This window comes from Varroa destructor, unplaced genomic scaffold (genome assembly GCF_002443255.2).
Source record: "Varroa destructor unplaced genomic scaffold, Vdes_3.0 BEIS01000003.1, whole genome shotgun sequence".
Classification (NCBI taxonomy): domain Eukaryota; kingdom Metazoa; phylum Arthropoda; class Arachnida; order Mesostigmata; family Varroidae; genus Varroa; species Varroa destructor.
In genome coordinates, this window is record NW_019211456.1 from 31,346,331 (window position 1) to 31,371,835 (window position 25,505).

Consider the following 25,505-nt stretch of genomic DNA (forward strand, 5'->3'; position numbering starts at 1 on the left):
ATATTTAGGCCAATACCAATCGATATAAAGAAAACGACACTCAAGGATGTGTCCCGGTAACCATGTGAAAGTGCCATTATAAGCAATGGGAAGGTAATTATCGCTTAAACGTTGTATGATAATGGCATTCGTTTCGAAAGTTGCTCGACGAGTTACTGGAGAATTATTTCTTGTAATTCACATTTTCGCAGCTTGCTTTGGAAGCTCTCAGACCTGTGCAGAGTGCGTCTACTATGTTGGATCTTGATAATGTCTTGTAGTATATGATGTATTTTTTAACAGCATTTAGCGTAATCGTTAGAAGCTTTAAGTGTTTTCACAGCTTATTATGCTCTATTTTATTGAACATAGGACATCATAACGATCTAAATTTTTAACAGTTGCTCTAAACGCTGCTAAAAATTATAGATTTAATAACATTCGCATAACTACACTTTTAAATTAATAAACTTTGTGTTACGAAATGACAAAGGCTCAATAAGAACAATGGACGCTAGGGCGACTTTTATGGATCTATTTACTTTTTAGTCAACAGTCACTTCTTTCGGAAATGTAAGGTGTTACAGCGCGTGCACATACCGTATTTGTAGCTCTTATTTCATCCTCCGCAATGTGTAACGCCTCGTTCAGTAAACAAATTAGTTCTTTTAATTTATTATTACTTTTAGTTCTAGCAATAGGTAGTTAACAGGTCTTAAAATGAGGAAATTCTTTCGAAAATTCTCCTGGAGGTTAGTGTGCGGCTGCTTGTGATTTAACTAATTTTTCGGAGGAAAGTAGAGAAAGAGTGAACAGCGAATCTTACAGAAACCTGGCGGCTATGAAGGATCGATACATTACTCTTCGAGCAAATCGTAATTAACTACTAGATACATCCACAGTGTTGCTTTGTTACCATCATTGTTTGCTACGGTGCATTCAACGGTGGAGATGCAATGTATCTCGCTTGGTCAAAGGTCAGTTATGCTGAACCGTCCCAAAAAGAAGTATCGAAATATAGAACCCCGTTGATAAATATTACATCATTATCATATGCAGCATTCGCAGCTTTTTGGTAAGCTGTACTTCAGTTTACCCTAATCATCGTCACCATTGTAATCTGGTGTGCATTGAACTGTATTTACCGATCGCTAAGGTAAGGTGTCTTTGTCATAAAGAAGTAAATGTCGGATGTCATAAGTTCGAGATTGCATGACCGGCTGTTGGGCAGTAGGTTTTGTTGCTGTAAATAGCATAGAGAGTATTAATAATGACAACTATAATAATACTCATGGCTTCGCTGTGATTTCTACCATGAGTAATTCTAGTACTAAGAACTGAATTTATTAGTCAAGTGTTTTCATCAAGATTTCATTGCTCAACATTGTCAAAGCCTAAAACATGAATTTTTCGGTAACTCTAACTGAAAATCAATCATTATAAGTAACGATTTTGATACAATCTGTTCGTCATGCACCATTCATTTCTCAGTAGAGATCCTAAGCACTAGACACGTTTTGCCAGTCTAGCTTGTATTCCTACTTTACTGGTTTTGCGGTTTTCCATCACACTATAATTAACAGCAATATTAACCATATTTATATGCGTAATAAAAACATTGACAGTTCATACTTAATTAATGGTTACAGTCGTAATATCCGTGTTCTAGCAGTAGCCGTCAGCACGTTTTTCTAGCATATCTCACATGTAAATGGTAAAAGGCAGGATAGTGGCCATTGTTGAAGAAACAGTTGCCAAATTTGTATCTGCTGGAAATAAGGCAAGTGAGGTATAAGGGTCACCGCCGTAGATCCTTCCACTCATTCAAGTAGAACAAAAAATCAACCCTGTACAGGAGAATGACCCGAGCTTAGATTGTTGATGAAAGGTAAAAAAAAGATTAAGGTGAGATAATCGGTATCCTAGCAAAAGTAATGTAAAACCTAGTCTAATTCGCAGTATACTAACTGTTGGCCCAGAAGTACTATTTTTCCTTGTGTTTTCTTGTGAAAAGCTCGGACCAGTTATTAAGTAGCATGTGTCTGAGTTAAAAGAGAAGACATTATTTGAAGACGCTTACACATATACCCATCGCACTATGCAACGTGAGAGTAACCCTACGATGATGTTACATCAGGTTCGTGTTGAATCATGTACCGGCTTATAACGAGGGGGGCACCATACTGAAGTCGGATTTTACCCCGCCCACTTCGACGGAACCGAACTCGTCATTCTCTAGAGTACTTTTCTTTTTATCGGCTGATGGATAAGCTACGTTTAAAACTGCGCTAAACAATACGGCATTATAGTCACACTCACAGATTTCTAGTTGTGCAAACCCACACAATCTCAGGCTTAGCCTCATTCGTGCATGAATGAGGTTAATTTTATTATTGCAGATGGTACCGTGGAATGTTTCCTTATTTGTTAGATACGTATATCTTGCGTAGTGCGTTTAGAGGCAGTTTGTCAGAACGAGTCAAACGCACTCCGTCGATTTGTGGTTTCCAGAAAGGCCCATTCCAGCTTAATTTTCAAAAAAACAACGATTCGAGAATGTTGAATTTTCAACGCTATCGAATAAAAATGGGAAGCATATTTTGCACAGAGAACAGCAGATATGACGCGCTTCATGTGAATTTCATGTAGATTAATATACTGAGGCTTTTGCCGCTATAATCACAATACTTATCAAGTATTTCGTAAATGAAATTATGCAATCAATTACCATAATCACGTAATCATTCAGCTTGTACATTTGTTTTTCTTAAATATTAGAATATTGTTTATCACTTCTTTCTCAAGACGTATTCCTACTGATGTTACTTCATATATGTATAAATATATACAGGGTTTTCAATAACTACCCGCAGCTCATTTTTTGCTTACATCGCGGTACAATTTCGATGATTTGATGCGGCTTAATAGTGGGTTCCTTTTAGAATAGATTTTCATTGTGAAAATCCTCTCGCCCTTAATGAAATTAATAGTAGGTTTGAAGGAAATCTTTGTCAGTGTAGACTAAAAACGAAATTTAAATTTGGCAAGTAACTTTTCTCCTGTATATGCATTACTAGAACTTTCAGTCCGTGGCGTCATTTCTTAATAGGACCAACTAATGAATCGTGTCGCTCATTACTATAAGCCACTCGGTGGTCGCTTAACGATCGAATTAGCTTTCCTATACGGATACGGAAACATTTTTATATTCGCTTAACGAGGTAGTAATAATAACAATAGTTAAATTGTCAAGATAATCATCTTTAAAATAAGCCTTCGTCGCCTGTTTAGTGGCAATCTAATTTTTCGTTAAGTAGGTCGCACTCAGCCAAATGCAAATAGCCCGAATCCCAATATAAGATGCTTAATTCTTCTTTTATTTAAAAAGTTGGCGAATGTAAAAGGCCTTTGAGATTATCATACAGTAATCCATCCGAAAAACATAATCATTCAATAATTATTATAGACTTGCTGCAATAGTTTTTAGACTTTTCATATAGTCAACAGACAGCCACCATCGTTCTCTTCATCGACATTTTTTCGCACGCCTTATACTGTTGTCCGTGGATGGCTCCTACGTGAGCCTCGCATGCTTGGAGTCAGATTCTTTTCGCAATGCGCCACATAACCAGGTAAAGGACCGAATGGAATTATATTTCTGCCGTTCTTTATTAGTAATTACATCTCACATCACATTTGTTGTGATGCACAGATAATTATAAATCGAACGAGATGCAATTATAATTATTCGGTCTTACGAAGAGCCCACCAAGAGTGATCTTACCAAGCCCAACCGTTAAGCAGCTGTTTGCCTGACGCGGGCACCGATCACTACGGTTTTCGGTTTATGCCATGTACAGACGCCTCCTGTATGATTATATTTACTTCTATACACATACCATTATCTATTCGGTACAAACGCACTGATTCAGCTACCCCCAAATATACAATGTCCAATATAAGCGCAGTCCAAATTGTCCTAATGTTAATGAGTGAAGAAGCTGACACGTTAAAACGTCGCTTAAGCATACATACATTGAAGCCTTTTCGGTTTTCTTCGGCCATATTCGTTGACATTCATTTCGTTGCCAATTGTCTAACTATTATCTTGATTTGGTGCTCTCATTATGCTGGAACCTCTTCGTGTACCCTTAAAAGTGCCGGTGTCGCTAATGAAATCGATTCAGCTGCTAGATAATAGAATATGCTAGTAAGTCATATGACTCTTGTAAGTTATTCACAAGTCGTCTCAACACATGCATGTGTCTTCCTGGACGTCTTCTTTTCGTTGAAGATAAAATAGGCTCGTAAAATCGACTATTTGTGTGACCGCGCAACCAACAGTTGGTGGCTAATCCAAATATCAGACTGCTGTAGTAGTCCTGCGCAGGAAGGCGATCCTGGGATGTGCAAAAAAAGGCGTTTGTCGGTTTGAGGGGAGTGTCGCTTAAAGCCGCCTCGAGTGTCGGGATCTACCGAGATCCCCTATCGGAATCACATCCGTGCGGCTTTCTGCTGAATAAGCTAAAACACAAAAAACCGGTTGAACAAGCTTAGCAGGCATATTAAAGTAGACACATTAATTCCATAGAGCTGCATGTCTTTTTGAACACTTTACACGGACACCTTTTTTTAACATCCTGTATTGAACTAATCCACATTCGAACTTCGCCTTTGGAAACAGACCGTCTTCTTGCAAGTTGTCTTTCCTTTGTTAATGAATCTCAGTAATTAATTCGATAGAGTGTAAGATTCATACGTTGCAAATTGAACAAGATTTTCCGTATCGAAAAGGTATCTTCCTTTTTTCAATACTACATGTTGCAAGCTACATCGTGATATTTTTCAAAAAAATATATGTACCTGCGCGCGATCCTTCCCTTCGAGACCCTGTGAATTGGCGCACTCCCGTGACACCACGCAGAGAAATTCGGCCTGATCGTCCGTCCCGTACGTGTACGACGAGCCTGAAACGTTTCGATTCAACAGGACACCACCGTAAAAAATTAAACTAATACGACCTATTAGTGATAATCGTAGCCCCATACCTATATGTGCCATGTTTCTTTCTATTTTTGTTGCCCGAGGTGTTGGCTTGACGTTACCAGCTAAATTACTTTAAAAAAGGCTCAATAATAATACAATTATTACCGATCGGAATGAGTTGTTCAAATTTCCAGCCGTCACTCATCGTCGACACCATTTGCGTGAGTTCATCCTCGTGGCACTGTAGTACTCGATAAACGTGTTTGTGCCCGTCAGATGCCAGCTTTGTCTTCGAGTTCCGATCTGCTATTGCTTTCTTGAGCATCTAGAAAACGAAGTAAATTTATAGAAAAAAAGTGAATTAGTTACTGCTCATTTTATTGGATAGACCCACATTTTAGCGAATTACTCGACTTCTACAATACGATATTCTTATTTGTTTCAGCGAGCCCAGTAGGTTGCTTGTAGTCAGAAATTCTTCTGGCCACGGCTATACCAAATACTTAAAAGGCTCTGTTGAGATATTTTAAAAAAGAGCTTTTGTATAGATATATAAGGAAAACTGCAATATTTGCTAACATTTTGCACAAATGATATTCTAAATAAAGATGACATAGATAAATGTCATGATTCTTTTTAAACTGATTTCGTCAATTATAGTCTATCCACGCCGAGCTTACCTTGATTAGCTCCGTAATATTATAAAATTCAGCTTCCTCGAGCACACCTACGGGCCAGATTTAGAAACACGCAACAAACGAGAAGATGTGTTACTACAGCGCACAGCTCCTATCAGTAGTCGTGATAAGATGCCTTATATTATAGCCAGCATTTATGGGATCACAATCTGCACATGACGCGATTGCTAATTCGAAACACATACATTTACTTTTGGTTAATTCTTTATTCCTAGTCATCATTAATTTGATCTACTTCCTTGACAAAGCTCCAGATTGTAAAGCAAAAGAACGCTGTAAAGCGATTAGAGGAGTATTTTGCTAAAAAAAGCTTCTTTGAGTCGACTAGGAATAGTTCTTTTAATTTACTCTGCGAGTATTCATGTTTTATTTACCTTTATCCACTTGTTCTAAGGACAACACAAAGACTGCAATTTTCGAAAAACTGTGGTTTTCCTAAAATTTTAAAAGAACAACGACCGTTGGCAAACTTTAGGCTTGATGGTAACAACCACTTGCTTAGTAAAGTCAGATTCCTATTGCAATAATGTTCGGTATTACGACTCCATAATCTGTACATACCTTCCTCAGAGAGGTTCTTCTCAATAATGAGTTTGCCATGGCGCAAGTAGTTTAGGATAGGCCCAAAGTATGTAGGGTCCCTGTCGATCATATACGCTCCTGTTTCATCCTGTTAACCGAACATGACAGTAAGAAGTGGTGAAATTTACACAGGTGGCTGCGAAAATAAACATAGTCTTCCTTCACTAGAGATTGAATTATAGTTCAATGTTTTCTGATGTCTATTAAAAATCAGTAGTAAAGAACCATTATTCTTTAGTTATCAGTTTTGGGCATTTCAAGGCAATGAAAAGTAAACATTAATGCAATGAACAATTTTGAGTCATATCAGACAACAAAAAATCAAGCTAGATGACACAACAAAAAAAAAAGCCTAAAGCCCACCCAGATGAGTTAAAATCGAAAGAGTGATCTGGATGTTTTGAACGACCTATGCAGAACTTTAACTAAGGTTTTCTGATTTAATAACTTTAATTTGAATGCGCTGAACAAATAAATGAATATGAATGAACACACAGATGTCTCAAGAACTCGTTTTGCTTTATTTATTCATCTTGAAATACCCGCCTGGCTAGCATAACTTACCAAAACATAATATGTATATATAAAATATTAAATAAATTCGACGTATTGTTACTTCGCGTGGTTTATTGGTAAGCCATGTTTGCGACAGTACAGCTGTTCTGACGTTGTGCAGCTGATTTAGTTCACGACTACATATATTAATACTAATATTTTAATTATTATGGCTGAGCTATTAAAACTTGTCTTAAATGAATGAAACAACAGCACAGTGAACAGGCATGTCACATGCCTTCGCCTTTATTAATGTACAATGTGTAGTCATTTGACACACTCAAACCATATTAGTTGCTCATGAAAAAAATAAATGACATCATTTCAAGTAATCATCGGAAGATGCTTGACATCGCCAGCTAGCTGCTTTATCCTCAAAAGGGTTAGGGCAGACCTACAATTAAAATCATCAGCCAACAGTAGCACTTTAACTAGCCAGCTCCTTACGAGCAAATTATTGCATCATAATTGTTTTCCTGTTTTTACCTACTAGTGCATATATGTGCATCATAATGGCAATGTTCTAAAAGAGGCCATTTCGAAGGAAACTCTTACAAAAAGCAGCAGCGACAAATTATCTTACTTAACAAAGTTTATCTAAAACAGGCTTTACAATACACCTTTTGGTACCACTCATCTAGTTTCATCGTTCTCTTTAGATCCCTGGTTCTAGACTTACTGATGTGTCAGCCCAGCAACGAAAACCGATAAACGGACGGTTGGGAAACGGGAATGTCCCTCGTTATTTCTGCCGTATAAATGCATAACAGCTTATTAGCATAATACAATACAACGTAGCTAGGAATGGCATTGCACATACATTGTTTAGTGCCAGAAACAGCAGGAACATTCATGGTCCAGAAAGTAACTCGATGATTAGACAACCAAATCCAGCCAAAGCCGGCTATGACTAAGTATCGTCCCTATAGCCGGGCTTGGTCTAGTTTCGAACTCAGCCGAAACTCCCAGAACGAAGAAGGGTCTTTAATAGCATAAAATTCACATCAGTGTATTTCACCCTTACATCTAACCATTGCAATAGGTTGTCAGGATGTGAGCACACACAAACAGATGTTTCGACGACCACTAAACGATCTGTCGTCGTATTTGCTCTAATGAAAAAGAAGCCATTTACGTTTACACCCGGCCTATGATACTATACCACTTTATTTATGACCAAGTTTGAGTATGTGCATACTGTGACCAAAAACACGATTTAAGAAAGTGGACGAAGCAACCCAGATATATTTGTGCATTTGTTTAGGCCGGCGGGAACGATCAGTTCTGACACAGCGTCAATCAGAGAGAGAACGCTGACAACAAACGGTGCTCGTCTGCGTATCCCTGCGAGTGTGCGTGAGGGTCGCTGGCAATACGGTACATAGACTAGCATTTGGTTAGTTTCTGTTCTCACGCGCGCCCATTGCTCTTTCTGTAGAATGGCATTCCGCGCCGCGCTCATCACCACCATAACCGGAGCCGTTGACGTACGCCCCACTGACGTTAGCAGGCTGTGCAGGGTCTCAGCATGGGGTGTGCGTGTAGCAGTGGCAGAAATGAAAGCTGCGGCTGAGGCTGAGGTTCATTGGTGAACTTAATTCGATCACTGGCATAAGGGTCCCGCAATCGAGGCCTTTGGGCTCTGGGGGTTAGTGACTGCTTGCTATGGCCTGTTGGCCGAGAGAACCGAAAGGGGTAGAAGTTGCTGAGAATACTACAAATACAATAACTATCTAAACTCATATTTAGTTTTACCACCAAAGAGTGACAGTGGTGGCAGTAGCCGTGCTGGCAGTGATGGCGGAGGAGGTGACTTCGATGTCCGTATAGGGACAAACCTTGCCAAGCCGCCTTATAGAATCATTTTGGGAATTCCGTTAGCGTTCAAACTTCTCCCAATATAGTCTGCGCATATATCCGAACCCATACACATTCACACAGACAATCAACGCAATACTCTGGCACAAACAAGCGCTGAAGGCGTTCTTTGAAGAGGGAATAACGTACGATGCTTCAACCACAACGACGATAGAGACTGTCGACAATCCTGTCATCTCGCACAGGAAATCATAAATAGCCGATTCGATCTCATTTCGCCCTATCCGCTGCCGTTTGATGTCATCAGAAGCATGTTTGAAAGGGCTAAACAACGCCTTGGTCGAGTGGCAGCATGGGCGAACAGATCCGTCGACATTCGCATAAAAAAGAAGCACAGCAATCCCGTATTTTTACAGTATCCTGCAACGACTTTCTCAGTTGCACAGGTTACCTGCAATGCTTTAAATGTCTTGATTTAAAGAATATTTTTGCAAAGTGGGCGCCGATCTCCAATAATCGAACGAAGCATATATGATAGACTGTATGAACATAGATCCTTATAGGTAAATTCCAATTCTGCATCACATCTGACACTTGCAAATCTCTTAAGTATACTTAATACAGAATGTACAGTAGACAGAATTAGTAGTTTGTTGATCAATACTCTAGGATAATATCTCGAACAAAGGCAACCAAATCATCGCAGCGAAGGCAGGAGATTCGTGTTCAGAATATAGGCCCAGATTAGCTGTAGTTCAATGTCTTTACGCTGGACGAATTTACACAAAAATGATGAACTTAATATTTTCCGAAATCGACGATTTATATTGTTGCCAGCTTTCATTCGGTTTCTGAAGAGTTTGAAAAAGACTTCCATGAAGCAAAACAGAACATCCACTCCACAAGATCAGATTAAAAAATTTGAAAGCCTATCCACTTGGTACAAAAAGCCATTTTCGGCGACACTGTTATTTTGGTGCAGAAATTGCAGCTGCTTTCAAGAGGAGCCTCTTAATCTCCAATTGTTCAGGCAAGTCGCAGCTATTAGTCTCACCTTAACATTTTACGCCTTCTCCGGTTGTATTTTTTTTGACACTTTTGCAATCTTGAATATTTGGGAATGTTTGCAGTCACATCGCGTAAGCGCGCTCACAAATTACGTTTCTGTCGAAATATGCAAATAATTTTACAATGATACAAGTAACTTTTTCCGTTTTCGTACAGCTTATAAACGGATGACATTTGGTTCCAATTTAGCTCGAATACCTTATGCGTTGTATTTATTAAACGGAGATAGATAAAGCGTTCTGTAAATAGACCAATAAAATAAAGAATGTATGTTTAGACTATTGACCAACGACCAATGAACAATCGATATACTAGATACTTGATACACAATTTAGAAGCAAACGATAACCGCTGACTACACATAATCAGCGTACTTCTCGTTGGCTTTATTCAAATGAAAAGGTAAACATTTCGTCAAGCGACAGTATACAACGGTTATGAAGTACTGGAGAGAGAAGGTCGATCGTGGATAACTATACTGTCGCTTGCCTACAACGGCTAAAGAATCTATATTATACAAAATAGGGTATCAGAAAGAAAACTGTCTGCAAAACAAATGGTAAGCTTTAAACAAAGATCATAAAGAAAAATATAGTATATTCTTCGGGTACATCGCATTGCGAACTTGCAAGGAATTAGGTTCAGCGCATGTTCAACCAAAATTGTCATCACAAATAAAGTTGATTTCTCGTATTTTAGCTTTTATTAAGGTACTGTTTTTCTGCCTTTTTCAGGTACTGTAGCCTCGAACTAATGGAAAAGTTTTTATAAATCTACGTACTGGTACAAAGCAACTGGGATACAATTAAAAAAGCTTACAATTTCGTACAGGTCTTCGGAGTTGAAATTCTCAGATGAGTGTTTTGCTTTTTAGTAACCGACAAATCCATTGCTTACAGAGTAAAAAAATGCTTTCGCTACGTTATATATTGGACATAAGGCATTTAACAGTATTAGTGGTGTAATAAGTAATTCTTTGGTTTTCGAACAAGTTGACGATATGTCAGCTGATAGCCGTTATTTGTCATTGCAGAAAACCACGCTTAACATGTGTATTACAGATACACAGAGAGCAAAAAGGCAAAACGCTATATCTGGGCAGGCTTTGGGTACTCCCTCTCAGTAATGACAACTGAGAAGCAGACTCAATTGATACGAGAAGAGTTTCTTTCTTCCGTATCTTCCTAGTACACACTTTACACCATCCCTTATGATTACATTAGTTCACTCGTTATTATATAACTTTCAGGTTGTAAACTGATAAGTTGAAATATATCAAGTAGCCTGCGATTAACGTTTTTACAGTGATGATTAGTTGATCTTAGAAATTTATTGGGTGACGGCGAAGCCGGAACCTAAGTACGTGCAGGCTCACGGTACAGGTATCCTATACAATAGCCGATATATATAATGTTAGATTAGATAAGAAGTTAACAATACACGATATAACCTAGGGTTCTCAAGAGATCACGTGTTACGTTTTCAAATTAAATACATGTACGTATATCTTGAAATTGAAAACGTCTTTTGATATCGGGTACGTATGTGTCGATTTACCCAAAAATTTGCATATATTAAAAAAAAAAACAGAAAATGTGTTCCACTATTAAAATTTGCAACTCAAAAGACGTAAATTGATTATAGCCTATTGCAAATAGTCTGAGCTCACGAGTCAGCTTCTACTTGTTCTTATAACAAGTATTCACAGCTTATTTTTTAACTCTTCAAACATATTACATTAATTATGGTATGAACATATATTAGGCATCTACTTTTTGTAAGTCTTGCTCAGCCTACTAACAGTTACTTCTTTCTTTAAAAAATTGCCATTACAGTATAACCTGGACGTTAGAGGGCTTACAGTGTCGGAGTTAAGATCAGGGTCGTCCTGACAGAGTCTGTAGAGGAACGAATTTGTATCCCTTGCCAGAGTTGTCTTCGTCGTGAGGAAATGCGTTCCACCTACGTTTAGACGCACCCACTGAGTCGAATTACGACGACCCTGCTGCATTTGTTGCTGTTGCTGTTGTTGTTGATGTTCCTGTTGCTGTTCAGTTCGCGATTTGTCGCTGCAATGAAAATTCATCGTTGCTACTATTGTACGTTCGTGTATTCGTCGTGCGTCCTGCGTCGTTGTGCGCGTTTTCTCTCCAACTGTACACGGATAGCTCAACACACGCAAATTTACATAATATCACATCGAATTGCGCCTTGTCGTGGTCGTCTTCGTCAAATACACGCTTAAACGCTTGCACACCTCTACAGTTGCGCACAGCAGTAACTGCCACACTAGTGGCCGCCAGGTTCATGTACTCCACTTACATCGCGCAAGAATCGCTTGCACTAAAAGACCTGTCGTGAGAAGCTGAGCTATCTGTGGCGCTCAGTAAAAGTAATCTAAAGCGTTATCTACGTTCGTCTCATCCACCTTACAGATCCGTTTCAGACAAAAATCCTCTTGCTTCTTGGCTAAATGGCTTGTCTGGTAAGTTCTCATAAGCAGATAAGACCTTCAAATACTAACAGGCCAAATATTTCTCCGCATTAGTAAGGGAGGCAGCGAAAACGTGAAAGATAGGCAATATTTAAGAGGTAAATGCATCAGAGATATCTGTTGGAGATGAATTTCCGCTGAGTCCGACGTTCGATATCTGGTCAGTAAGCAAATGATTGATTCAAGGCTGTGGTTGTAAACGTAGTTTATCAACTTGAAGATTTAACAAGGTCCACCAAACTAAAATTGCGCTCCATTGTAATCGCACTATGGTTACTTGGTATTCGGTATTCTTCTATTGCTATCGTTTTACTCGGCTTTGGCACAGTTTTGTAGCACTTCACAGCTTCAACAAGCCTACTGACGGCGATTTCTCCGAGAAGGTTATTTCGTCCTTCGGCGTCAGCACGACCGTTAACAGGAGGAACACTTTCAGATGTTTCAGATTATGTCTGTACGCTCTGTGTCTTGTCCTTTTTATGTATTACTTTTTTTCAACGCTTCTTTGTTCTTAGTTACTTTTATGTCAGGTGCAACCAATCAAATAGAGCGTCAATTGCTACTAGCATGAAAAATCGAATAACGCCACTACTACGTGTTCGTCCCTCTGTCTATACGGCAACGGAAAAAGGTATGAAAAAGGCTAAATTTAGCTAAAGTTGCTCAAACGGTTCAAGGAGCCGTTTAACCGATGACCATCGTGGTGTGCACAATGTAATCGAATGAAGAACGCTTTTTTTCCGATCTTTTATTATTCCACCATTGGTGCCATTTGGCGCTCTCCGATTCTCTGTCGTTCTGCTTTACGCAGATCCAGCAGTGAATCGCTTCCTTCGTCCTTCATCTATTGATCCGTCTGTCTTTCAAACGGTGTCTGCTTAGTATCCAGTCACACACTCGTTGTCAATGGCAATCGTAATAGTACTATTAACAGTCAACCGCATATAATATTATACTATTTCGCTATTATTGCTTCTGCAGCAATACGACCAGCTCCAGGAGCACTTACAGCCACACGCGCTTACAAAACAAAGCTGTGTCATCCATCCACCTTTAGTTTTCGCTCATCGCGATACACAATGCTCGTAATAATGCGCTTACTGCTAACTAATTAGGATAATCATAGCAACAACGCAGCTACCCAACGAAAGAAGAGTGACGAACAGTAAGCAGTTACGAGCGCGATGCAATACACATAGCGACGAATATTCTTTGCTATGGCAGTAGAAGAAGCAGCGTCAGCCGCCTGCACTAGTGTGGATGGTATACCATTACTTTATCTACCACGAACAACTACGATGGCGAACGCTGACCGGTTCACTTGCCGCTTCTCATACTCACTAACAACCTGCAGCAGGAACACGCTGCCGAGAATAGTCTTCAATTGTCCTTAATCCGTCAGAAACAGTCATGATGCACCTGAAACGACGAAACGCTTCTAACGGCTTTGGCATTAAGAGCGAGTGTAACGTAGAAGAAAGTGGGGTGGCAGGAGGATCAACAGAAGCCAGCGGCGGCAGCCGTTTCAGGACAATCGCCGCTGCCGCCGCAATCGCACGAGACACACTAGTCCCTCTGCCACCTCTTCGCTATCTCTGTTGTCATAGGGTCAGTCACTGGCTTCGTCATTACTATAAGCTAGCCAGCACGACAGCACGCACTCACTCGTTCTCGGCTTCGTTCCCCTGGCGCGATGAGCGACTGCCCCGCAGAGCACGACGAAGTGTCGGCGAATCGCTCGCTCTGGTCGTAGCGGGCGAACCAGAGCAGAACACATACAAAAAGACTGAGAGAGCACCTAACAGAGAGAGGGAGAACCTAACAGAGTGGGAAAGAATCGCAGCGCGATACGACACGACGACGTTGACGTCGATCGCCGCTACAGCCGACGGCACAGTGCCTACCGTCACCTTGTGGCGGTATCAGTGCCTCGACAGTCCTAAGCGCAAAACAACACAGCAACAACAGCGCTACGAAAGATACAACGACGTGTCTACCGCGCCGCAAGTAACGTTAGACACGATAGAGCGCACGATGGGACAAACAAACGAGCGAACTGCCTAATGAACGAGTAGTCAAGGACCAGCAGTGGATAGAACGATCGCTACCGCCAGCAGTACGAAAAGGGACGGTAGCAAGACAAAAGGCAGCTGGCGCAAGTAGAGAACACGGCCGTTGGTAGAGAGCACATACGGAAAACGAAAGAAAGAGCGAGAAGGGCTGAGTGCAAACGAGTAGAATACAACCCAACGCAACACCCGGCCAAGCAGACGCAAGGAACAGGCAGCATGACTATATACGACGCGCGGCGGACTGGAGAGCGCGCACACGGAGGTCAATAGCGGTGGGGAGGGAAATAAACAAAAACAACAACAGCCAACGACAAACTGATGAAGAAGACGGACGTTAGTGGCTCTACCAATAGCAGCCGAAAAGCCACGGAAAGGTTGAGGATTATTAAGAACACTGGATTCTCGTAGCAACAACGTGGAATAGAGTTCTTTAGACGAACCGCTTCTGTTTTTTTAGTTCTGTTCAAAATGCCAGACGACAATTTAAAAGAGAGAGGAGGAGGCACGAGCAAAAGCGAAAAGGAAATTAAGACTGGAAGGTGGAGATGGGTACGGGAACTGTTGTGGAGAGTAGAAAAGTTGTTGATACGACTGCTAACAATTATGAATCGTTTGAGAGAAATACGCCCAGTTAAATGCGCTCAGACTCGTCTGGTCAATAAGTTACTATCGATCAGTTAACTAGTAGCAGTCATTCGAGAAGGCTTATGAAAATTTGCCTCAGTTTAAGTAAGAATATTCCAGTAAATGTCGCAAGGGTTCCGGGTGCGCTCGATCTTAATATGGGTGCACGGATTAGTCTCCTTTGGTTACATGTTGCTCTACTTTAAGTATAATTGCCAATTTTCAACTTCAATACGTTCGTCCAGTATCGTGGAAAAGTATTTGCCATGTTTATTTTCGTGGTAGTTTAAATATAACATTCAGCGAGACGCTTTACAGTTTTATCATAAAGGGCATTCAGTAAAATAAGTATCGATGTGATACAGATTGATCTAAAATAATATCGTAATGAGAAAATACGTAACAAATAACATACTATTGATTTTCAAACATGAAATCGACGTATTCATTGAATATAGTTACCTTAATCTTCATTTAAACTTTGAAATACCTGAAACCAAGGAAATTTAACATTTTTTACGGGAATGTTAGGATTGATTAAATGAGATAGAGCGCATTGTGGGCTTTGTAACGAAAATACTTTCTTAATTCATAACTTATTCCCCGCTGCCACCTCTACGACAGGTTTCGATGAACCGTAGAAACAGGCGGCTTAATACCAGTAATCCGAAGAGGCCGAGCTGTCGATAGGATCACCATATTGACTACCTTTACTCGTAATAGGATTTTTGTTCCAGCATAGACCACCTCATTTCCTAATATTTTTTTGCAAAACCTGAAACTTTATAACGTCGATACCTTACAATACGCAGTAATACTTTTGGTACGGTGGGCACGAGTTTCGAATATATACATGAGCCCATCAGCTAGACTCCGCTGTTTTGCCATAAGCGAGATGTCAAAAACTTCCCCTGAAGTCTAATGCAGCACCTGTTTTGTAAAACTACAAAAATAAACAGCTTTAAAATATAAATTTTTCGTACATTTGCAACTACTCTCCAGCAAATTTCAAAAGAAAAATGAGCTTAGGCTCTATTAAAAAAGAAGCTTCCAGGAAAATGTGTTCGTTCAATCGGCTCTACTTAACGTAAGGCTTTTTTCTAGGCTAGAGCTTTGATGATTCATTTGGTAGTAACAGACAGACAGACGCACTGAAACAGGCCTTTAATAGTAGAGGGCCATTCGCGAGCTTCGCCCCAGATTATTTTATTACTGAGCGCATTTTACCCGTGTAAAGGTGAAAAGTTAATTATATTAAGAACAGAGGTAAAATTGAACGACAATTAGCTGTTCCCTAATAGGACAGTTAATAACTTCTTCCAGAATAAAATTTAAAGGTAGTTTATCAAGTAACATACGCTGAATACAATGTTCACAGAAATATATATTTGATGATATATCAACGCGGACAATGCTGGTGGATGTCTTGAACGAACTGTTGTGACGTCGAACGCTGGTGCGGCGCTGTTATTAGGCGTGGAAAACGAGAAAATAGTTGCTGGCGTCGGTTTCTCACTAACGAAATTAACATCACTATCTATGAAGGAAATCGAACTCGTTCTGTTGAGAGAAAATACTCAATCATGCTATATCTTATCTGCAAGTCTTACCAGGATGAATTTCTAGCGACAGATCAAAATTCGGGTTGTCAAACAAGCAGATAGGCAAATGGACACAGACGACACAGATGGACCACTTGGTCTCACCCTCGCGTGTTTGGTGTTGATTGATTTAACTAATTTTGTTTTATTATAATACATCTAGCCTAAGGTAAAAGTATACCATACAACAACAATTATCCCGTTTCAGCTGCATCGCCCACCTGCTCCGTTACCTTTGGGCAGCTGTTTCATCAGCTTGTTCTAATATAAATGGATTTGATTTGCGTCACACCTAACCTAACTCCCCAGTTTGTCTGGATTGCTTAGGAAGTCTCTCAAAACAATATTGGCATACATTTTCATCGATAAATCGATACGACCAATCAGATTTTTTACTTCTTCCACATCCAAATATTCATTGTAGCTATATTTATAGCATTTTTACTCAGCTCGTCAAGAGTTATTGACTGATAGCAAGAAATACCTCTTCTACGTAAATGTAATTTTGTCAGAATTTTTTAAAGGAAACTTTTTCTACACACCATAAAAGGGTTCGAATAATGAATATTAAAAAAGACGATTTTAAAAATGGATCCTATGCTGTAAGTGATGTACCCAACCAAAGAAAAATTTGATTAGCGTTCCACCTCACCAAACATAAGTTATACCTTAGTTGCCAATTTTTATTATTAGTTATGTTGTTGTAATTCATTTGAAAAATTGCAGCACAGATCCCGTTATCTCGTTGTAGGTATCCCGTTACGGTAATTCTATGTTCCTAATTCAGTCAATTTTTCAGTAACATTCATCCCGTTGCAGTTATCCTGTCCCACCTGTCCCGTTCTTCCGTCGACGAGTTCGAATGTGTTGTCGCCATGCTGCGGTCATCTTATCAGTTTCTTCTATTATTTGACTCGTATTACACTTTACTTCTAACCTAAGCTAGTGTTCTATTCCAGACCTAGACTTTTAAACGTCCTGTTGTATTAATTTTAGCATCCCCGTTGCAACTCTCTACTTACAATGATTGTGTTTTTTTGATCTAGTCAATTTCTTGCTTTTGGTAGTTTGGTGCAGTTATCTTATTACTCTCTTCCAAGAGGGATTTGTCATTTTTCTAGAACGATTTCGCTTTTCCATCAGGATCTCCTAATAACCATTTTACCTTCTCGCAATTAGTCCGATTACATGTATCTTATTACACGCATAAATTACTGAGCTCCATTCCAAAATTGCCAACATAAAAACATAGAAATTTTACTCAACTCTTGCATTATGTAAAATTTACCTTCAGCTGACACGCGACACCACTCTCAGACCTTATTTTGCTGTGCCAATCTACGTTATTTTTGCTCTTCAACTGCAACAAAGTTATAACTTTGATACGTTACTGCATTTATCCTGTTTTCCCATTTCATCCTACTACATGGAAAAAATATTTATCTAGTTGAGGCATATGAATCACATATGCCGAGATGGTCAAAATTCCTATTCTGTTAGCTCTTACATTAATTAGCCCCATTCTGTAGGGAAGAAAACTGCCCTACGGAAACAGCAGTTGTGCTTGCGGACCTAGATAGTTTGTATGTCATTTACTAAAGGCGTTTCGGCAAATGTCACCACTTTACGATCGAATTGCACAAACCTGCATAATCAAAAATTGACTTGAACAAAAAAAACTACTTTTTTAAAATGCAGTTCGAGAACTCTGTATCGAGCTAACCCCGATTGTCAGTTCGTCGAAATTGTGATTACGCTATATGGGATGAATAAATAAACTGTTTCCCGCAGGAAATGGTTATTCAATCGGTACAGCTTTTCCGAGGATGTAGTCTTAGGGACCTACTAAGAATCAGGCCAATTCAACTATCTAATGGAGTCTATTTGGGTCGACCAGATAGACGGTTTTAGTATATTCAATTTATACCCATAACAGTACAGAGAAAATAGACTAGACGGACTGGTTTAGCTCCGCGCCGAATCATTCTGATTCAATCGATTCGGTTTATTGGTATAACACATAGCCTAATACAAGCTATGAAATAAATCGGCATCTAACCTATTACACTTTTGGAGTGATTTCGTAAGTTTGTTCAATATGTTCGCCGAGCGCTCAGTCGCCTATATATTTGTCTCGCTCGTGATACGTCGATTTTTCGTACATTCCTACAACGTGATTAAGATGTTTTTAATGATTAAACGGCTCTTAAACTTCATTTAAATGGCTGATTTAATTTAGATGGCTGTTTTCAAAATACAAATGAATAAGACCAGTTGTTGGCTGATATCTAACGGACGTGCACGAACCGTTGAACGCATGTGACTCTTAATGAGCACTGCGATGTTTAGAGTCGACTAGTCTGCTAATTCCGGACGTTACCGAAGCTTGAGGGTTTTTTAATTTTGTTTGCAAATGTTTTGTAAAAACATTTGCATATACTAAATCAAATGAGGATTAATTTTGTTGCATGTTTACCTAAGTTTGAAAAGCGTTTTTCATCATTTTATTTATAAAGTTACATGAATTACGTTAAAGAAAGACACAAATATTTAGTCTCCGTCAGTATATGAATTCCGTGTCACTAAAGCTTGAGGATTCTGTTTATCGCTTTATATTCGTCAATAATAAATATTTATACATGTTTTTCAATATTTGAGTGTTTTGCTCTGAAAATAAGTAGAAATAAAAAGAGAACATTTTCTGTCTAATTAGTTTGGCATTAGCCGTTTCAACCTATCGCTTGACAGTTATTAGCAGTTCGTTAAAAAAAAGACACTCGAAAGCGCGAAAGCAGCTCAGAACGCATTTTCTCTCTAATGTTATCTAGGTAAACTGATATGATATTAGATGTACGGTAAGAGCCACACAATTACGATATTAGGCTGTTCTGACAAAAGGGATACGTGCGGGCTTTGCTCCATCCTTTTTAAACACGTTCTACTTTATCTTTGCATAGATAAAAGATTAACTGTGATAGAGGTAGCATCAAGTAGCTGTGCGCCATTTCAAAAAGGGTATAACCACGAACTTGCGACTTCTAGTAGCATAGACTAGTAAATGGACTCGCGAGCTTCGCCTCGCGCCTGTTTTGTTATTGATTTACCTAATGTAATTTATTGATATTACATTCAACCTAACGTAAGCTACGGCATATATCAACAGTTATCCCACTGCAATTTTCTAATCCTGCCTAGCCCGTTACACTTTGTAGTTATTTGTCGACTTAGTTTAATATGCACAAATTTGTCTGGTACCGGACGAGCTATCTCTCGACCATAGACCAACAATAACCCGTCTCGTCTCCCGAAGCTTTGCAGCGTCGGTTTCGCTATTTCCTAACAGTAATGCAAGAACGTCCATTACGCTGTAATTACTCTGCTCCGCGTGAGCCGTTCTTCTTTCCGTTGGAATATTCCAATAGTCCTGCTGCCATATGGATGTATTATATGGCATGGATTTATAGCCTCATGTATTTCGTCAGCTTCTTCTGATATTTATGTCCCGCCCAACTTAGCATATTACTCGAATGTATACTAACACTTCCACAGGCGCCCAGTTCTTGTTTTTCTGAGACCCCGCTGTATCTGTTCAATGACAATTTTTCAATACTGTAATTGCATTCTCGTACCCTGTTCCCGTAATGGCTGTTGACCTTGCTGGAACGAATGAACCTCATTACTACGTTGCAATTAATTCGTTAATTTACCATACTTAATAACTTTCAACTAAGCCTAGCTTTAATATTTTTAATATGAACCTAAATGAATATTTCTCTTTTTGCATATTGAATGCTAACGTCCGACAGTGCATAAGACGACAGGTTATACCCTTTTACAGTTATTTCACACTTTCCATTATATCTCTGTTCTAATTTCGATATTCTGCTGTATACATCCTGTTCCCCTATTTCAGTAACCCTACTCCTAGAAAAAAGTTACATAATCGAAGAGTATCGTATGAAAAGTTTATCGCAGAGCCTTTTGTTATTATTATTTTAGAGTACTTTAGACTGTTTCCGACAATATAAATTTCCGTCGTTCACCGATAAGCCTAGCATACAGTTTTTGCTAACCTTTTCAGCTACGTTGATTCCAAGAAGAAACGGCAAAACTGCTACTTAGCTAAAGAATCAGAATGGAGATGTTGCTGCATTCTTTATTTGTTAATTAATATAAGCAACGTCTCCGCTAACTTTTAAATTCGCATTTTACTAAACGGAGCTTTCTCTTGTTAAGTCTTACTTTTTGAATGTAAACACGTGCCTTAGATGTCACATTTCACGCAAACACCAAAGCCACAAAAATATTTTAGTGACAACTGAGTCCTACAAGAATATGCTACTTTAAGGCCATATATTTTTGCATTCAATCATAATTTGTGTTTTGTGTGGGTTCGCAATATAGATTCGCAGCAGCAGACATATGAACCTTGGAAGCAAATATGGTTTTCACTCTGGTCGGAGAAAATTAAATGGAGCATATTAGCCTATTATATATGGACCGGAAACTCGTAAAGCGAAGCTTCTTGACCATGCGCCATTACTCTCTAGCTACGTATTTCTATATTTACGGACCTATATTCTCCTATAAAAAAGAACCCGTAAGGAAATGTCCACACGGATTACTTAAGCCTCAAAAATAATCCGCCAAGTGTAAACTATTCTAAAAAAACAAGTTTGGTTACTTTAGCATATGTTTCGAATATGGATATGCGCGAGCTGCTGCGCGTAAGCCTACTTTGTTTATGAGGCGAGGCACATCAAGGATTGACTACCAGCCATTAAAGAATGCTCTGCAGAAAATTGAAAGAAGCCTATATGTAAGGTGATAACTGCTGCTCACGCTAGCACGTCACTACAAAACCGTAACAAAACCGCAGACATTAGTTTCTACGAACATACGTCGTCAACTTTTCATCTTACATTTTATTTTTTTTTTCATAATATTACACGTACAGTTACTAATATCGCAAACACGTTCCATAATTATATTAATATTGTTTAATATGTATATAAAATGAACAAAACGAGCGCTATATTACGATACTTAGTATACATTTACATAGATTGGAATCCCGATCAGTAAATTACCGATCAAGGTTTTGGGATGAGTCGTCAAGATTCATGCTCCTAGCGAAAAACACTCGAGGTTTTGAGACTGTCGAAGACCTTAACTCACCTCTCACTGTACTGGTGTTTTCAGGAACCAATTTCAATCGTCGCCCTCGTTTTTTAATGCTAGTCCACGTTTCTGTCAATTTAATGTCGATGTGAATACATCGGTTGCGGTGAGCCCCCCTTAAATTGGTGTTAATTCAACTTCATATCTACCCAGCGGTGGATAGGCCAGAAATAGTGTGTAGCTACCATCATTAATATTATTTTGGCAATGCTCCTCTGGTAATAAAAATAACGCGGGTATCATCAGGTCTTTGAGCTGCTTGGCCACAAAGTGATAATTTTATATTTTCACTGCTTTTTTTTACCTGCGAAACGCAGAAAACGCAATAGAACAAGTGTTAGATATTGCAAAAGACGAGAACTTATAGCAACATTTATATGTATTTCGGTCGTATATTTTTGGTACATAAACTAAAAATTCGATAATTGTACACGTATGCAGACTAATCGAAGTATGGCTTAGAACGTTCATCTTAGCCATATAAATCTACATGTTTATTCACATGATAACTTCACATGTTCATTAGAACGACGCGTTAGTTCCTAATTCAACTTTAAAGATACATATACTGGCATATATAGAGTCACATCGTACATCACAGAGAGTCACAAAGTAATTTTTTTCAATAGCTTGTTGATTTAAGTACTCACAATTTGCTCTGTGCGGGCTGATGGGAATTTCAAATTGATCTGTCGTCGTTAGAACTATAACAAATTTCCTAGAAACCGGCCCGAATACTCTGGATGATCTGGAAAATGGCGGATCCACAAACAACGAACAAAAACAACGCTAAGAGCCAGGGGCCAACGGGTGGTCGATCTTCATTCTGTTTCGTCGATTTTTGCACGTTTCCGCGCTGCGTGATGTTTTTTGCATGCTTCTCTGAAGCTGCTCGCATTCGGGGAGTGGCGACCATCTAATCAGATTAAGCAGGGGATATATACATATACCGTTATTACCGATACATTTCTATTTTACAACCCGTAATATTTAATAACCTTTCCCACGTATTTATTTACCATCTTTTCTATTTGATTTATTAATTAACCGAGTAACGTTGGCCTCGCGTATTACATAACCATGTGTTTAAGTCTAAACAGAGTCTTTGGGGACTTTGTAAAGTGGCTAAGCGGTAATCTCAACTGAGCTAAATTTTGTAATGAAGCAATACGCCAAGCCAACGACTTCACACTTTGTTGTAGAATAAATTAACAAGACTAAACATACGTAAATTTACAAACACAGTACATTTGGAAGTAAGACATCCTCTAATTCATCCATAAGCAATCATAAAGACAATTCCAGGTGACGTCACTATTTAAGCTAATTCACACTCACTATCTGTTTATAGCACTTATTTGATAAAAACTAATAGCTTTACCGTATTATGCGGCAGAGATATCTTATAAAAATATTACTGCTATTAAGATTTCGTTATATTATTCGAACAATGTCGGCAGTACGACTACGTAATCTTTAATCTCACAGAGTTCGTATCGGATTATGATTAACTGTACGGTTAAGCTGTCCGGTTAAAGAAGCCCGGCAGAGAAACTGCAGTGACAATGCTTCGCTCTAGCAATTTCCAAAATGGAACAGCTCTGCGGCAGTCTACGTAAGAGTAACGACATAAAAACTACCCATATGGAACCTCATAAGATTGTTATTATGATTTCAAGCCACCTGCCACGAACTCATTGCCACTCGGAAAACGAGTCCACTACAAACAGACGTCTCTCCTTCCCACGCAACATTTACTAGAAGGCGATGGCTCGCCTAAGTTTGTGTCCATGTCACCGGCGTCGATTACACTTGTAGCTTTGGCTCGCTCAGTACTCGTCTACATAGAACTATAACATAATGTTATGGGCGGATACGCACGAAATCTGTCAGTTGCCAAGAGAAAAAATCATAAACAATATTAACGATTATCGACAGCAATGAAACAATAAAGGAATCCCACCGTGTGTGCCTTGTCGGGTACGTCTGACGCTTTAAGTGACGACGATCACTGTTCAACGATTGAACGAGAACAGAGAGGATATAGATGATCTGGAGCTGTGGAGCTAAACCACGTCCTATGGAATCATGGAACAAATGGACACGTCAACGCCGAGCCGGCAACTGCATGAACGCATGCGCTGACACGAGCTAATGGCGCCAAAATTTGAAATCGGCCCACAAAATAGAAAAAACGGAAATTTTTCGGGATACAGTTACGCTCGACAATGTGCGACTGTTTCTCTGACACTTACGAATACTAGGCTTATGTGAGCTAACAAGACGATTTATATTATACTGGCGAGCCCTTATATGATTCCACATTGTGTTATCCAACAAGGAATGCAAGAGAGGGGGAACGGTTCAGTATGCAGATAGAGCAAAAAAAATTAATTGATACAGTATAGTGATTACTAACTTAATTTCTCTGGTTACATATATTTTCCTGAATAGAACTTCGACACTGCAAGCACGAAAGGTAATATCATGTGTGTCGACAAAGTAAAAATAGTTATTGCTTGAACCACAGACACTGCGAATTGATTGGAGTCAATTTTATGGTACAAGTTGTCACGGATTCTATCTCAACTAGCAATGGTTAACTAAGTGTCATGTGCCAACAGTGTTGGCGAATCAAAATTTACATCTTACATGGAACCTTTTTTAGCTAAATCATTCAAAATGCAATCTTTGCTCAGATCTTTTTTACAATTTTAACATTAACAGAAAATACGCCGTGAATAGCATTGAGTAAGGTTATAGGCTTAGTTAAGGAAGCTTTAGGTTTAATTAACCAAGAGAAATTATAGAGCCTTATTAAATTCAGCTACGGTGTTTAGCATAACATTCAATTAAACTTTTAGGAATAGGCTGCTATTTTTCAAGAAGCGTATGACTACTAAGCCAAGAAAGCCATGTAACTATCGATACTACAATTCCTAATCAGCTAATATTAAAAGCTTTTATATCGTTGTGAAAAAATTTAATTGGAAATAAAGCGTCAATCATTTTATGCAACAAATCTCACGACAGCATTCGATGACTCGTCTAACGTATCGCATAACGTAGGTTCTAACGACATTTAAATTCGAATGGTTGAATTCAGAATCCAAGGTTTTAACAATTACATCGTGGAATTATTCTTTGCCTTAAACGATAAAAAGAAGCACTGAATGCTTGATTTTGAATATTTGATATGAAATATGATGGGGTTTTATTTATGTCGGTAGTTATATTCGAATAGCTTGCTAACATAAGGCATACACGTGTATTAAATATGTACCGGTAAAATACACCAAATGCAAGTATAAATATTCAACTCTTACGTTGTGTTTATTCATAATGAGTTACCTTTATTGTATATCAGTGAATCGAGTTCTATATTTCTATAAACTTTAAGTAAACAACTAGTGAGCGAAATTTGATGGGGGTCACAACACATAATATATAAATGGCGTTCTTAGAAATTAATGGGCTTTTAACTATGCGAGAACACCTTGTGATGAATTTGAAATTTTTCAGAAAAATCTCACTAGAGTCTTAGAATTTAGAGACTTTTGAGACTAACTTGAATCAACCTACTTATAGAAATTGTTAGACAAATTATACTCCGAAGTTTGCTTGGATCCACGATTTTCACCTGAAATGCCCCTTAAGAATAGAGAAACAACTTTGACGCACGTCCTTGAAAAACTTGTCGTAATTATCACTTGTGAATAACAGCGCTAGTAAATAAAAGGCTCCATCAGGTAAATTTCAAACCATATAAAGCCAAATACGAAACCGGTGGAAATGAAATATCCTATAGTTGAAGTTGATTAGCTTAGAAGTGTGCAAATTCAATGTC

At 38.8% G+C, this 25,505-nt stretch overlaps 2 protein-coding genes across 4 annotated transcripts; both read right to left on the reverse strand.

Moving 5' to 3' along the window:
- Positions 1–493: 493 nt before the first annotated feature.
- Positions 494–14,656, reverse strand: LOC111246256 (BTB/POZ domain-containing protein KCTD5-like). The gene is made up of 6 exons (XM_022795551.2): positions 11,548–14,656; positions 6,225–6,333; positions 5,646–5,692; positions 5,131–5,290; positions 4,843–4,946; positions 494–4,503 (listed from the first exon to the last, which is right to left on the reverse strand). Exons 1-6 carry the CDS (start codon positions 11,770–11,772, stop codon positions 4,474–4,476), a joined length of 675 nt encoding a protein of 224 aa, XP_022651286.1. The 5' UTR covers positions 11,773–14,656; the 3' UTR covers positions 494–4,473.
- A 6,703-nt stretch (positions 14,657–21,359) lies between these two features.
- On the reverse strand, positions 21,360–23,782 carry LOC111247907 (stress-associated endoplasmic reticulum protein 2). Of its 3 annotated transcripts, none has more exons than XR_015325022.1 (3): positions 23,622–23,782; positions 22,309–22,574; positions 21,360–21,962 (listed from the first exon to the last, which is right to left on the reverse strand). XR_015325022.1 is itself a non-coding variant. In XM_086985398.1 (2 exons), the coding sequence occupies exons 1-2, from the start codon at positions 23,354–23,356 to the stop codon at positions 22,377–22,379; spliced, it is 213 nt and encodes a 70-aa protein (XP_086841524.1). In that variant the 5' UTR covers positions 23,357–23,525; the 3' UTR covers positions 22,307–22,376. The 3 variants fall into 3 exon arrangements, 1 of the variants encoding a protein (XP_086841524.1); XR_002672310.2 differs by lacking the exon at positions 23,622–23,782 and adding an exon at positions 23,342–23,494; XM_086985398.1 differs by lacking the exons at positions 21,360–21,962; positions 23,622–23,782 and adding an exon at positions 23,342–23,525 and having other exon boundaries at positions 22,307–22,574.
- Positions 23,783–25,505: the final 1,723 nt, after the last annotated feature.

Bases quoted from the DNA above. Each gene is read 5' to 3' on its own strand.
- LOC111246256 (XM_022795551.2), bottom strand. From the start codon at position 11,772: ATGAATTTTCATTGCAGCGACAAATCGCGAACTGAACAGCAACAGGAA. The intron at 6,334-11,547 runs GTAAGCCCTCTA...TTCGGTTAACAG, and splicing joins CTGATCTTAACTCCGACACT to GATGAAACAGGAGCGTATAT. The intron at 5,291-5,645 runs GTAAGCTCGGCG...TTCGTTTTCTAG, and splicing joins ATATTACGGAGCTAATCAAG to ATGCTCAAGAAAGCAATAGC.